Below are 15,493 nucleotides of genomic sequence, written 5' to 3'. Positions count from 1 at the left end.
AGGGTGAAGGGTGCAATACATACCAGGAAGAGGGATGAGTGGTGCCATACATACCAGGAAGAGGGATGAGGAGGGCAATACATACCAGGATGAGGGATGAGTGGTGCCATACATACCAGGATAAGGGATGAGGGGGGCCATACATACCAGGATGAGGGATGAAGGGTGCCATACACACCAGGAAGAGGATGAGAGGTGCCATACATACCAGGATGAGGTATGAAGGGTGCCATATATACCAGGATGGGGATGAAGGGTACAATACATACCACGAAGAGGGATGAGTGGTGCCATACATACCAGGAAGAGGGATAAGAGGGTCCATACATATCAGAAAGAGGGATGAGGGGGCCATACATACCAGGATGAGGGATGAAGGGGCAATACATACCAAGAAGAGGGATGAGGGGGGCCATACATACCAGGATGAGGGATGAAGGGTGCCATACACACCAGGAAGAGGATGAGAGGTGCCATACATACCAGGATGAGGTATGAAGGGTGCCATACATACCAGGAAGAGGGATGAGTGGTGCCATACATACCAGGAAAAGGGATGAGGAGGGCCATACATACCAGGATGAGGGATGAAGGGGGCCATAAATACCAGGGTGAAGGGTGCAATACATACCAAGAAGAGGGATGAAGGGGGCCATGCACACCAGGATGGAAATGAGGGGTGCCATGCATATAAGGATGGGAATGAGGGCCAAATATAACAGGAAGGAGGGGGCCATATATACCAGGATGGGGGATATTAACAGAATTGGGGGACATTACCCCTATAAGAGTGTCAGCAGCACACCCCCTCCCCCTTAACAGGGCATCATGACCACATTTTTTGCTTATAATTTTTTTCTATTTTCCTCCTCTAAATCCTAGGTGCGTCTCATGGTCCAGTGCGTCTTATAGTCCGAAAAATACGGTATATACAGTCACTGACATTTGTGACTTTATGAATTTTGTGTTGACCTCAATAATAAAAATGCATATTACCTGCTTGTGGAAGTTTCCTCGAAGGGATAGAGGATTTCTCCGTTGTTACAAATCTCACAGATGAATCCTTTCTGACTGCACAGGCTGCAGCTGTAGACATGAGATGTAGCAAACTTGATCACTTTTGTTAGGAAAGGAGCCAACTTGCCTTCCACTACCTACACAAGATAAAAGATAGGTAGATTTAGAGAACACTTGTATTATATAAAGTGTATGGAGATGCTCCTAATACTCATCTATTTGAATAAATACAATTTTTCGGAGCCTGGTCCGGAGGGTACATATACGTTATGCATACACCCGGCCAGAGCCAGCCTAGTGGGCGAGGCCTCTAGTCAGCCACGCCTACTAGACGGCCGCATCTCTACTCGGGGCGTAGCCTTGCTCAATACTGACCGGGCTTTGACCGGGAGTATGTATAACGCATACATACCCTCTGGTTCCGGTTCAGAAACCGTCGAATCCTTACAGCGCACAATGCATGCGCTGGGGGGATTCATAAGTCGGCAGTCATACAGAGAAAGGTCAGAAAATATCTATAAAAAAGCCAACCGCCCGCAGAAAAAAGAAACAAACAAAAAAAACCCCCTGCCAAATGAAAAGAAGATTATGAATAAGGTTGGAAGGGGTCAAGATCTCCAACATACTAAATCATCTGTGAAATGTGGTGAAGGCAGTGTTATAACATGTATAGCCGACAATAGAAGTGGGTCAAAGGCGTTTAACCGTGGTGTGACTGTGATAGAGTTAGCAGAATATAGCAATTTACAGTATAACCAGAACGTTTTTCCTTTTTTTTTTACCCTTATGGTAAAGTACTGGAAGATTCTTCCATGTCCAAGGTAATCACCTCACGTCAGTCTGATTGAACATGCTTTTCACTTACTGAAGACAAAAACTACATTCAACTGAGAATGGCTGCAGTAAAGACCTACGAAGTATCTCAAGAAAGAAGACTCAGAATTTGACATTTCCCATGCATTAAAGACATCAGGCAGTATCTAAGTATTGATAATAGTCCTTACAGTCCTGCTCATTGTTATTGGCATTGTTATTGGCACCCATGAAGTTTAAGTACATAATGTGGAATATCTCCTGAAAAAATGAATCAAGTGAAACAGTTTTTTTGTATAGAGCACTCGTGTTAAATACAAAAGAGCAAATAATAAACTATAATTTAAAAAAAAAACAATGGGAGGGAAAAATAGAAAAACCTAAAGCTTGCTGTGTCACTGGTATTGGCACCCTTTACATTAATTTAGTATGGAAACATATTTCGACTTGCCTGTGGTAAATCACAAAAGAGATTCACCTGTGATTAATTGTCTGTGTCCATGTGACATGAAATAGCCAATGAGTGATGACTTCAGTTTTTAAAAAGCCACATGGCAGGACCTGTTATTTTGTCACAATGGTGAAGACAAAGGATCTGTCTGAGAACATCAGAACTGTTATTATTAGCAAACAGAAGACTTCCAAAGGGTATAAGGCCATCTCCAAAGACCTTGGTATCCCAGTTTCAACAGGGCGCAATGTTTTTAAGAAGTTTGCCAAGCATGGAACCATCAAGAACATCCCTGGACAGGGGGAAAGAGGAAAATTGACAAGAGATGTCTTCGAAGGTTGGTGCAAATGGTGGAAAAAACACCACGTCAAATATTCAGAGACCTGAAGTCAAACCTGGAACAGTCTGGGGTCATGGTTTCAACAAGTAACATACGCCGCACATTAAACCAAGCAGAGCTTTATTGGCGAAGACCAAGGAAGAAACCATTGCTGAAGAAAAGATATAAAAAGGAACAACTGATCTTTGACAGTACCTTGACAAGCCACAATCCTTCTGTGAAAATTTTCCGTGGACAGATGAAACAGAAATAAACTTTTTGGTAATGCAGAGCAACAGTTTGTTTACAGAAGACGCATTGAAGCTTATAAGGAAAAGAACACCTTACCAACAGTTAAGCATGGTGGAGGACCAGCACGGAGTAATATTGATGGATTTCCTAGCAAAGGGTACCATGATCACTGGGGCATACTATGCTTCACTGCTGCGGAAATTACAGGAGGCCATAAAACAAAGAGACATGGCATGCTCACCAAAGTTGTCCGCCTTTTGCAAGACAATGCACCAGTTCACAACTCACATGTTGCCCAAATGGAAGCATGCTCCTGTGGCTTTGAAATTCTACCGCATCCCCCTTATTCACCCGATCTCGCACCATCGGACTTCCACCTCTTTCCAAAAATGAAGTTATTTTTGAAGGGTAAGCATTATCCAGATGATGAGACTCTGATTTCCGAAATCACAATGTGGCTTTTGGAGCAACCTGTCAACTTCTACAAGCGAGGTGTTTACAGTTGCTTAAAGAAATGAGAGAAGTATGTGTCCCTAGGTAGCACCTATGCAGAGAAGGACTAATAACTGTGCCAAGTTTCATTGTTCTCAATCTACAGGAAGTGGGTCAGGGGAAATCTTTAATGAACGCCCCTCGTAGATGGCTCAAGAAATGTTTGGAGGCTGTCATCAATGTCAAATGGTGAGCAACCAAGTATTAATTAATTATTGCTGAACATGCTGTTTATTCTGTTTTTTTCTTTGAAATTGCAACATGGAAAAACAATGTTTCATTGTTGTATTACTTTGGACTACTAATTAAAATATCCTGAGGATATAACTTTGGTACATTTCCATTTATTTCTGAAGAGGAAAGCAGCATATATACTTGGATTGAAGGGGGGGAGGCAGCATATATACATGGATTGAGGGGGGGGGCGGCAGCATATATACATGGATTGGGGCATATACCAAGATGGGGGTGAGAACATTCTTTATTTCTGCAGGGTCATGCCCCTGCTCTCTGTATGAGTTGTTTTTTCTAAACTAAAACCTCAGTATTTGGGTTAATTTGCTGTGTTGGCACTTGGCGATAAATAAGTGGGTTTTGGGTTGCAGTTTGGGCACTCAGTCTGTAAAAGGTTCGCTATCACTGGCCTAGACGCTTAGATCAGGAACAGAGCAGACATTTATAGGACATTTCATAACTTTCCCAAATTCTTATGAAAACATTTACAGCACACCCTGTATTAAACTACTGTACCCAATTAATTATATATTTTATGAGTCGGTCCATTTCATACCGACTCCACAAAAATGGACACAGACTCTGACTCCACAGTCCTGGTGGTTAGCACTGTTGTTTTGCAGTGCTGGGGTCCTGGATTCAAATCCCACCAAGAACAGCATCTGCAAGGAGTTTGTATGTTCTCCCTGTGTTTGAGTGGCTTTTATTCAGGGTTCTCGGTTTCCTCCCACATTCCAAAGACATACTGGATTGTGTGCTCCAATGCGGACAGCCATTATAATGTCTATAAATTGCTGTGGAATTAATGGTGCTATATAAGTGAGTAAAATAAATAAAATATGTATGTAAATTATGTCAGTGAAGTCTAATGGTAAGGGAAGACCCCAGACAGAAATTGGGCACAGGGGTCCTTTAGGCTGGGTGCCCACGTAGCGTTTTTCAAGCGTTTATGCTGCGGAATTTCCGCAGCGTAAACGCTTGTGAAACCCTAGGTAATCCGCACCCCATGGTCTCCAAGGGGATTCCGCATGTTCTATGCACATGCTGCGGATTTTTCCGCAGCGTTTATGATGCGTACAAAAATCTGCAGCATGTCATTTAATTTTGCGGAAGCGCAGCGGAATGGCCGCCATTGACTTGCATTGAGATGCATAGAATGCGCGTCTGTACATTTTACAAGCGGATTCTATATGCGTCTCTATGTGCGGATGGTACCCAGTTCTGGAGGAGAGGAGACTCTCATCCAGACCTGGGTACCATTGTACCTGTAAAAAAAGAATAAAATAAAAAATAAAGTTTATACTCACCTTTCCGAAGGCTTCTCTGCATGCCGGCATCGCTGAAGGACCTTCGGTGACGTTACAGTCATGTGACCGCAGGCCCTTCACCGCTCTGTCTCGCGATATGCCGGCAGCCAGGAACAAGCCAGGAATCTGCGCTGCAGCACACGTTGGGACATCGGGGGTGAGTATAGCTTTATTTTATTTTTACGGTTCACACTGTATAAATCCATGCTGTTTGCATGGATTTATACAGTGTGACCTAGTTGTCAAGCACTTTCCAAGTGATGCTATCGCCTGGAAAGCGCTTGTCAATCTGCATGCGGAAACGCATGTGAATCCGCATGTATTCTGCAGGAAAAACGCATGCACAATCTGCATGCGTTTTTTCTGCCAGGGAGATGCAGAAATGCTGCAGAAATTTTCTGCTTCATTTCTGCATCGTGGGCACATAGCCTTACTGTCAGTTCTCTGCCCCTGGAAGGATGAACACGTTGGAGATAGTGGATTGGTTCAAAGCAAAGCACACAGCTTTTACATGACACCAAGAGCATTTCTCCACCACTCAGCATTATAGTGTTACCGTGTCTCCACCACTCAGTGTTGTAGTGTCTCCACCAGTGTTACCGTGTCTCCACCACTGTGTTATAGTGTCTTCACCAGTGTTACAGTGTCTCCACCAGTGTTACAGTGTCTCCACCACTCAGTGTTACAGTGTCTCCACCACTCAGTGTTACAGTGTCTCCACCACTCAGTTACAGTGTCTCCACCACTCAGTGTTACAGTGTCTCCACCACTCAGTGTTACAGTGACTCCACCACTCAGTGTTACAGTGACTCCACCACTCAGTGTTACAGTGTCTCCACCACTCAGTGTTACAGTGACTCCACCACTCAGTGTTACAGTGTCTCCACCACTCAGTGTTACAGTGTCTCCACCACTCAGTGTTACAGTGTCTCCACCACTCAGTGTTACAGTGTCTCCACCACTCAGTGTTACAGTGTCTCCACCACTCAGTGTTACAGAGTCTCCACCACTCAGTGTTACAGAGTCTCCACCACTCAGTGTTACAGTGTCTCCACCACTTAGTGTTACAGTGTCTCCACCACTCAGTGTTACAGTGTCTCCACCACTCAGTGTTACAGAGTCTCCACCACTCAGTGTTACAGAGTCTCCACCACTCAGTGTTACAGTGACTCCACCACTCAGTGTTACAGTGACTCCACCACTCAGTGTTACAGTGTCTCCACCACTCAGTGTTACAGTGACTCCACCACTCAGTGTTACAGTGTCTCCACCACTCAGTGTTACAGTGTCTCCACCACTCAGTGTTACAGTGTCTCCACCACTCAGTGTTACAGTGTCTCCACCACTCAGTGTTACAGTGTCTCCACCACTCAGTGTTACAGAGTCTCCACCACTCAGTGTTACAGAGTCTCCACCACTCAGTGTTACAGTGTCTCCACCACTTAGTGTTACAGTGTCTCCACCACTCAGTGTTACAGTGTCTCCACCACTCAGTGTTACAGAGTCTCCACCACTCAGTGTTACAGTGTCTCCACCACTCAGTGTTACAGTGTCTCCACCACTCAGTGTTACAGAGTCTCCACCACTCAGTGTTACAGTGTCTCCACCACTTAGTGTTACAGTGTGTCCACCACTCAGTGTTACAGTGTCTCCACCACTCAGTGTTATAGTGTCTCCACCACTCAGTGTTACAGAGTCTCCACCACTCAGTGTTACAGACATATCAAGAGATGGATCCTCGATAAAGAAAACAGCACAGGGTGGACAGAATATGACTTCGACATAGATCAGCAATATTGCTTTTGGTGCCATTGTAATATATTTCATAATACACAATTATTTAACATATTATTGTCTCAATCAAGAATTTTCTAAGTTGAGCCACGCTGCTAATAAATAATTTAACATTTCTTATTGCTGTCCTGCAGGTGACGTAAGCAGAAAACAAGTGCCACAATAATACCATATCCTGATGAGCTGACCGTGCTCCAGCGACCTGCTGCACCACTATGAATGACAACTTGTACCATTTACCGTGCAAAGTTGTAAACTGAAAGAAATAGAATGGATTTCGGCTGCAATAGACATTATTTGCATAATGAATGACCAGCACACGTTACAAGAAAAGCACAGCAAACAAATGAAGTGGAAATACACAAAATATTCTCAAAACACACAGTTTAAAGGTTCTATAGCACTTAATGAAGCAACAATTAACCCAGTTTTCAGGGTTCCTTGCTTCATTTTCCTTAGATGTTGGGCATACACAAATCTATTACCATTACTTTAAGAAAGTAATCCCAGCAGGAGCAGACTGGAAGACTCATAAGATGACAAGACCTATGGCCTAGGGATCAGGGGGTCACATCAGCACAGGTCAACTGTGATAGAAAGCGTCTGTGCACAGCGCTTCATATGTTAAATGAAATGTTCATCTGAGTTTGTGTCACATTGGACCTTTCACATCGTCCTAACAAGCAGGGAACTGCAGAAACAATGTCTGGCGTTTTCATGACTATTATTTTTCCTTTTCATATAAATTGGCGGGAATCATTTGTAATAAACCCCACAAAGTGTGTGAACCCTCCAGTAAATCTAGTATAACTGCACATGTATATACCTATATGTGAACTTGCAGGGGCCAAAGGTACATTGATAGAAGATATCTGACTCCGTGAATTTTCTGGACTATACTAACTTATACATTGCGATCTCTGTCCAGCCCCAAAAGTGCTAATAATCAGACCTATGTCCTGATACCACAGCTGCAGGGAGGTAAGTCACTAAGCATGTCTACATAATTAAGCCAAATCCTTGCTTTTACTGTGCCATAGAAATAACAAAAAGAGGAGCTGCAATGTTTCGATCCATTAATACATGTGTGGGTCTTTGTCAAAACGCTGCTGCTCCCGTTTCTTCAGCTTTGATTGAGGTCAACGCCAAAATGTACAATTTATCTCAGTGTCCATTATTCATCTTGGACCCAATGATATTATTATTAACAAATTGTTATTCCTTAGCAAAATAATACACTAGTTGAGTTTAAAGAAAGGGGTCCAGTCTCCCCAGATGCATTTCACCAGGTTGGTGTCTCTTTGGTAAGGATTGGCACAAAGTTTGAGAAGCCCTGCTCTAAGCTCTTGTACTATGTGATTACGAAATGCTTCACCTTTTACAATCATGGCCATTGCAGGAGTTTATAGATGTTCCTTCCATCTCCAAATGTCATCAAAATGTCACCAAACTATGGTAGACAATCCCAAACAATCCCATCTCTATCAACTACAATCAAATTACTAACAAATCAAATTCAATTTATAAATCTATCAGACATATTTAAATAGGATTTTTAAAATTTGGACAAAACTTTCTACTATTTTTACAACTATACATTTTATCTAGGCAGTTAGAGATAAAACCAAGAGTAATTAAGGGGGTTATCCACTACTTGATCGTTGCCGTTCCTCTGTACTCCTCATTGCATTCTTCACCGGTGTCTTGGTATCAACATCCAGCAGGAACATCACAAGCTCTGGAAGCCAATCAGCAGCCTCTTTCACATTTAGTCTGAGCCAGAAGAAACACCTGATCCCTGGAGACCAAAGGGGGAAACAGCGCTACGGAAGGATCAATAATGCTGGTATGGGAATTTTTCACGTCCCTGGGAACATTAATAGTGGATCTTGAGGTAGTGGACCCCTTGGGAAAATGGAAGGACATCAGCGCAGGAGTCTGTATGTTTGGAAGGGGCACAGGAGATCAGCCCACGCAGCAGGTGCTCGCTGTGTTATACAGTTGGCATCTGCCTAAAACAGAAGCAGCCGGAGCTATAACCATTTACCGTAGATTCCAGTGTGAATCATTCATTTAAGTGGAGCAATCACCAGAATGTGTATGCATCAGGTTCAAGTCCCCTCAGGGAGCTGAAGAAGAAAGCATGAGCAATTGAGTCGCCTCCCTTTTACCAATTTAAAAACATAATTAAAAAACAAACATATATGGTACGCATTGCCGCTTCTGTAAAAGTCTGATCTAGTAACATATAAGTAGATAACTCATATGGTAAATGCTATAAGGAGAAAAAAAATCCCTCACATAGCTCCATTGCTGAAAAAATAAAAAAGGTATGGGTCACAGAAAATAGTAAGTAAAAAAATAAATAAATACATAATAATGATAAAATCAAGAAAACAATATACGGTATATATGTATATATATTTATTCATATGCATGCATATATACAGCTATCTATATATTGTGATTTTTTTTTCTACAAAGTTCAACATTTTCTTACTCTCTCTCTCTATATATACATACATATATACATACACACAATGGCGGAATTGCATTTTTTCACCATTTCACCCCTTACATATTTTTTCCTGCTTTTCAGTTCATTACCGTATATGGTGAAGTTAAGGATGTTGTTCAAAACTACAACTAGAACCGCAAAAAAGCCCTAATATGAATATGTCGAAACAGAAAAAAAAGTTAGATCTCATAGTAGAAGGGGAGTAAAAATCGAAAGTGAGAAAACAAACAACTGTCTAGTTCTTCAGGGTTTAAGAACTCACAACATTCTTTTTCTCTTAATTTGGACATATGGGATTGAGGATACCCCACTTTTTCATGTACTAAGAGTTGGTGTTGTCCTGTGCATAACTGAATTTGGGTTACAAATAAATGCTTAAATGAGTAAAGCAAGCGATAGGCATGAGATAAAGCTTAACCGAAAACAAAAAAATGGAAACCGATTTGTCCATTTGTGATGATCTTTCATAAACAAGACAAGATTACACTTTACATCCTACTATGTGCTATTTGCATTACAAATAGCTATTAGGGCTTTATAGTTGGGCTTGTGCTTGCCACCTGCTGAGCCTGGAAGGAGAGTTTCTGATGGTGTTCAGTGGATATGTTTGCAATGGTATCAGAATAACTGCAACTATTAACATTGACTTTAATAGAATTTTTATGGCCAAAGATAGCAGCAAAAATGAAATAATCTCTGTTTAACCCCTTTACAACCCAAGGTGGTTTGCACGTTAATGACCAGGCCAATTTTTACAATTCTGACCACTGTCACTTTATGAGGTAATTACTCTGGAACGCTTCAACGGATCCCCCTGATTCTGAGACTGTTTTTTCGTGACATATTGTACTTGATGATAGTCGTAAAATTTCTTCGATATCACTTGCGTTTATTTGTGAAAAAAAAGGAAATTTGGCGAAAATTTTGCAATTTTCAAAATTTTAACTTTTATCCCCTTTATTTAGAGAGATGTGACACACAAAATAGTTTATAAATGACATTTCCCACATGTCTACTTTACATCAGCACAATTTTGGAACCAACATTTTTTTTTATTAGGGAGCTATAAGGGTTAAAAGTTGACTAGCAATTTCTCATTTTTCCAACAAAATTTACAAAACCATTTTTTTAGGGACCACATCATATTTGAAGTCACTTTGAGGGGTCTTTATGATAGAAAATACCCAAAAGTGACACCATTCTAAAAACTGCACCCCTCAAGGTGCTCAAAACCACATTCAAGAACTTTATTAACCCTTTAGGTGCTTCACAGGAATTTTTGGAATGTGGAAGAAAAAAATTTAACTTTTTTCACAAAAATGTTACTTTAGACCCAAGTTTTTTTTATTTTCGCAGGGGTAACAGGAAAAAATGGACCCCAAAATTTGTTGTGCAATTTCCTCTGGGCATGCAGATACCCCATATGTGGGGAAAAACCACTGTTTGGGCGCACGGCAGGGTTCGGAAGGGAAGGAGCGCCATTTGACTTTTTGAATGTAAAATTTGCTTGAATAATTAGCGGACGCCATGTTGCATTTGGGGAGCCCCTGATGTGCCTAAACAGTGGAAACCCCCCACAAGTGACACCATTTTGGAAACTAGACCCCTCAGGGAACTTATCTAGATGTGTGGTGAGCACCTTGAACCCCCAAATCCTTTACAGAAGTTTATAACATGGAGCCGCGAAAATAAAAAAATCAAACTTTTTCCACAAAAATGATGTTTTAGCCCCAATTTTTTTATTTTCACAAGGGTAAGAGGAGAAAATGGACCCCAAAAACTTTTGTGCAATTTCTCCTGAGTACGCCAATACCCCATATGTGGGGAAAATACAGTGTTTGGGCGCACGGCAGAGTTCAGAAGGAGCACTGTGTGACTTTTTGAACGCAAAATCGGCTGGAATCGAGAGCGGACGCCATGTCGCATTTGGAGAGCCCCTGTTGTGCCTAAATAGTGGAAAACCCCCACAAGTGACCCCATTTTGGAAACTACACCCCTCAAGGATTTTATCAAGGGGTATAGTGAACATTTTGAACCCAGAAGTACGACACAGAATTTGATAACATTAGGTCATCATATTGAATAAGTTGTCATTAGTCTTGAGCGCAAGTGCTCACTACTTGAGTTTGCATCGGGTACTCAGGTATGCACCATGTATTGCGTGTGCTCGAGTGACATGCTTGAGTCTCTGCCCGCATGTTTCATGGTTATTAGACACCCCAAAAAAACCATGTGGGGATCGCTCGTGCATGGCAGGCAATCCCCGCGATTTTTTTTTGGCCGCGAAGCATATGGGGCAGAGACTCGAGCACCCGTGATACTCAATGCATACCCGAGCACCCGATGCAAACTCAAGTAGCGAGCACTTGCATTCAACACTAGTTGCCATATCGTCAACTTTTTTTTTTCTTTTGAAAAAAACAACAACCCTAACCCCAACCCCAGCCCTAGTGTTTATTTTTTACGCCATTCCTAGTGCGGTATAAGTGATTAGACGACTTTATTCTTCGGGTCGGTGCGACTACAGCGATACCAGAATCATATCGGGTTTTTATGATTGACAGCTGTCACACACTAAAAGACACATATTTTGTAAAATCTAGTTTTTGCATCGCCATATTTTGAGAGCTATAATTTTTCCATATTTTGGCCGACAGTCATGTGACGGCTTGTTTTTTGCAGGATGAGTTGACGTTTTTATTGGTGCCATTTTCAGGCATGTGACATTTTTTGATCGCTTTCTATTCCGGCTTTTGGGAGGCAGAATAAACAAAAACCAACAATTCAGGAATTGTTTTTTTTTTAATTTTTTATTCTACTCCGCGTGTGGTAAAATTGATAAGGCAGCTTTATTCTTCGGGTCAGTTTGTTTACAGCGGTACCACATTTATATAGTTTTTCTATGTTTTGGTGCTTTTACACAATAAAAGCTATTTTATAGAAAAAAAAAATTTTTTGCATCACTTTATTCTGAGAGCTATAACTTTTTTATTTTTTGGCTGATGGAGCTGTATGGCGGCTTGTTTTTTGCGGGACAAGATGACGTTTTCAGTGGTACCATTTTTATTTATATTCGCATTTTTCATCGCGTGTTATTCCATTTTTTGTTTGGCGTTATGATGATAAAGCATTGTTTTTTGCTTTGTTTTTTATTTTTTACCGTGTTCACAGAAGGGGTTAACTAGTGGGACAATTTTATAGGTCAGGTCGTTCCGGACGCGGTGATACCAAATATGTGTACTTTTATTGTTGTTTTTTTTCATAATAATATTTATTGATGGGTACATTATATTTTTATTTTTGGTGGATTATTTATTTATTTTTTTTTTCACTTTCTGACAGTTTTTTTATTTGTTTACTTTGTCCCACTATGGGACTTTCACTTTTTTTATTCTGATCGCCAGCATAGCATAGGAATGGAGCACCATCCCAGTGCCATGCAGGCTGTCAGCGCTGCACAGTGAGAAGATAGTTTGGTCATGTACTGCGCATGACCAAAAAATCTTCCTGCTGTCTGGTGACCCGGATGTTGTCATGACGACATCGGGTCGTCATGGCAACATAAGGGAAGCCGCGGCAGACAGCACTGGAGGCCGGAAGAGGAGGTGAGTATACCGATCACCTCCCCTTAGCCATCACAATGCTGCGATCGACATCGATCGCAGCATTGCGGGGGTTAATGTGCCGGGAGCGGTGCGGGACCGCTCCCTTCACATAGTACCGGGTGTCAGCTGTGACAATCAGCTGACACCCGGCGGCGATCGCGCCCGCACAGCCTGTGTGCGTGCGCGATCGCCATGACATACTAATATGGGTCAGGCTCTTAAAGCCCAGGGCACAGACGCGTATTAATACATAATGGGCTTTAAAGGGGTTAATTGAAATGCTAAGAAATAATATCTCGTAGTAGTTTTTCTTTCTAATACATCAGTACCGCCATAGTTCTGTTTTCATTATGGCCACTACTTAGTGGTTACCGCTATAGCTTTGCAGTGCAGGAGTCAACACATCCGCAAGGAGTTTGTATGTTCTCCCCCTGTTTGCGTGGGTTTCCTCCGGGTTCTCCAGTTTCCTTCCACACTCCAAAGACATACTGATAGGGAATTTAAGATTGTGAGCCCCAATGGTGACAGTGCCGATAATGTCTGTAAAGCGCTATGGAACATGATGGCCTTATAAAAGAAAGTTAAATAAATAAGTAAAATAAATACTACTGTAATGGCTAGTGTATGGAAACCGTCATGTGGATGGAATAGCTATATTTGCACTGCACTGTCTCCCTATGTAGACAATTTTGCTCTATTGGGAGGCAGTGATTTTTTCTTACTGAAAATTGTAACTTATTGTAATGTGTTGCTCTGTTGTTCTCATCATTACCACAATGCTGTACTGTGCCGATAATAGATTGACTATGCCCTTTGTGATAGCTGTGAACTCTACAATGATCTGATGTTAATTTAGAACAAGTCAAAACATCCTACTGTATCATAGCCTCTGGTGATCACATACACGGCTGCAACAATGTGGTTATTTTATTGTTAACCCAAGACAACCGCACATGAATTAGCTGAAGAGCTCAAGTACAAGCTCCAGTCTTGTGTCAAAACCCTCTTCACTGACATCTAAGCAAGCGGGGTAACCAGTTCTTCAATGCAAAGATGTGTGGAAAATGTTTCCTATTCATGTAAACATCTTTTAATTGCTCTGAAAACATTTACATCAGAGGAGGAGATCAATAGACGGTATAGACACATGCTCATCATGCGGATCTCTTTCATCCTTTGTGCTGTGCTTCAGGTGCCAGCTTCACTGTGGTTCCCAAGGTTCACAATGGATGGAGACCAACATAAGTGGGAGCGTCACAAAATACAGAATGTATCAAAGTCTATCTGCACAGCTGCACTACTTTGGATGGCTAACAGTATACAGGAGACGCTAAGCCCTTACAACACTTTACAGATCTGTAACCAAAACAAGTCAATATGGCACATTATAGCCAATTAAAGAGGCATGATTACAAAGCTTTTTTGATGCCTTTTGTGTGATTTTGCCAACGTACGTAAAGCTCTAAATACAATACCACAAGTGGACCTCTACTAAACAGTATAGCGATAATGACTTATTGGACTTTTTCATGTGTCCAGGATGATAATTTGGTTGTTCAGTCACATAAATAAGAAATCTCATTTGCATTATGAAGAACTTCTTGTTAGTGAATGGTGAGAATGATTTCACGTGTGGTGCATTTGCTGCGGATTTTACCTGTGCAGGCATAATCTGCGGTGAACTACAATACAAGGAAAGTGAGTGAAATTTTAGAAATTCCATTCACATACTGCAGACATTTCCCACACATACAGGTGCTTCTCACACAATTAGAATATCATCAAAAAGTTAATTTATTTCAGTTCTTCAATACAAAAAGTGAAACTCATAAATTATATAGAGTCAATACAAACAGAGTGATCTATTTCAAGTGTTTATTTCTGTTAATGTTGATGATTATGGCTTACAGCCAATGAAAATACAAAAGTTATCTCAGTAAATTAGAATACTTTATAACAACAGCTTGAAAAATGTTTTTAAAATCCGAAATGTTCTCCTACTGAAATGTATGTTCAGTAAATGCACTCAATACTTGGTCGGGGCTCCATTTGCATCAGTTACTGCATCAATGTCGCGTGGCATGGAAGCGATCAATCTGTGGCACTGCTGAGGTGTTATGGAAGCCCAGGTTGCTTTGATAGCAGCCTTCAGCTCATATGCATTGTTGGGTCTGGTGTCTCATCTTCCTCTTGACAATACCCATAGATTATCTATGGTGTTAAGGTCAGGCGAGTTTGCTGGCCAATCAAGCACAGTGATACTGTTGTTTTTAAACCAGGTATTGGTACTTTTGGCAGTGTGGACAGGTGCCAAGTCCTGCTGGAGAATGAAATTTCCATCTCCAAAATGCTTGTCGACAGAGGGAAGCATGAAGTGCTCTAAAATTTCCCGATAGACGGCTGTGTGGCGCCCTGCTGCGCATTGGTGCCACAGATCCCAGAAGGGTGCATGGATGGACTTCTCCACAAGAGGCCCTCACACATTCACACACCTCCACCCTACCACCTCAGACCAGCAGAGGGAGCCCGTAAGGGATATATATAGGGAGGGTGGAGCTAGGCAGCTCAGTTAGAGTCAGTGTTCAGTTTGAGTTGGAGTCTAGTTTGAGTTAAAGTCTGACAGAGCTCAGAGTTGAGCAGAGAGCGTGCTGACGCTTAGAGAGCAGCGAAGAGGCAGCAAGCTGGCTGCTG

At 41.7% G+C, this 15,493-nt stretch overlaps 1 protein-coding gene across 2 annotated transcripts in view; it reads right to left on the bottom strand.

The window, feature by feature from the left end:
- PLEKHM3 (pleckstrin homology domain containing M3) overlaps positions 1-15,493 on the bottom strand; it is a 348,977-nt gene that overhangs the window by 52,229 nt on the left and 281,255 nt on the right. For both annotated transcript variants that reach the window (XM_073646341.1, XM_073646340.1), the window contains exon 7: positions 997-1,154. In XM_073646341.1, the coding sequence (XP_073502442.1) occupies positions 997-1,154 (158 nt within the window). The remainder of the gene's footprint in view (positions 1-996; positions 1,155-15,493) is intronic.

Source organism: Phyllobates terribilis, unplaced genomic scaffold (genome assembly GCF_046119375.1).
Source record: "Phyllobates terribilis strain yellow unplaced genomic scaffold, ASM4611937v1 Scaffold_9__5_contigs__length_417890890, whole genome shotgun sequence".
Lineage (NCBI taxonomy): Eukaryota > Metazoa > Chordata > Amphibia > Anura > Dendrobatidae > Phyllobates > Phyllobates terribilis.
Note: the sequence above shows the minus strand (reverse complement) of the source record. Positions and strands in the feature narration are given on the sequence as shown.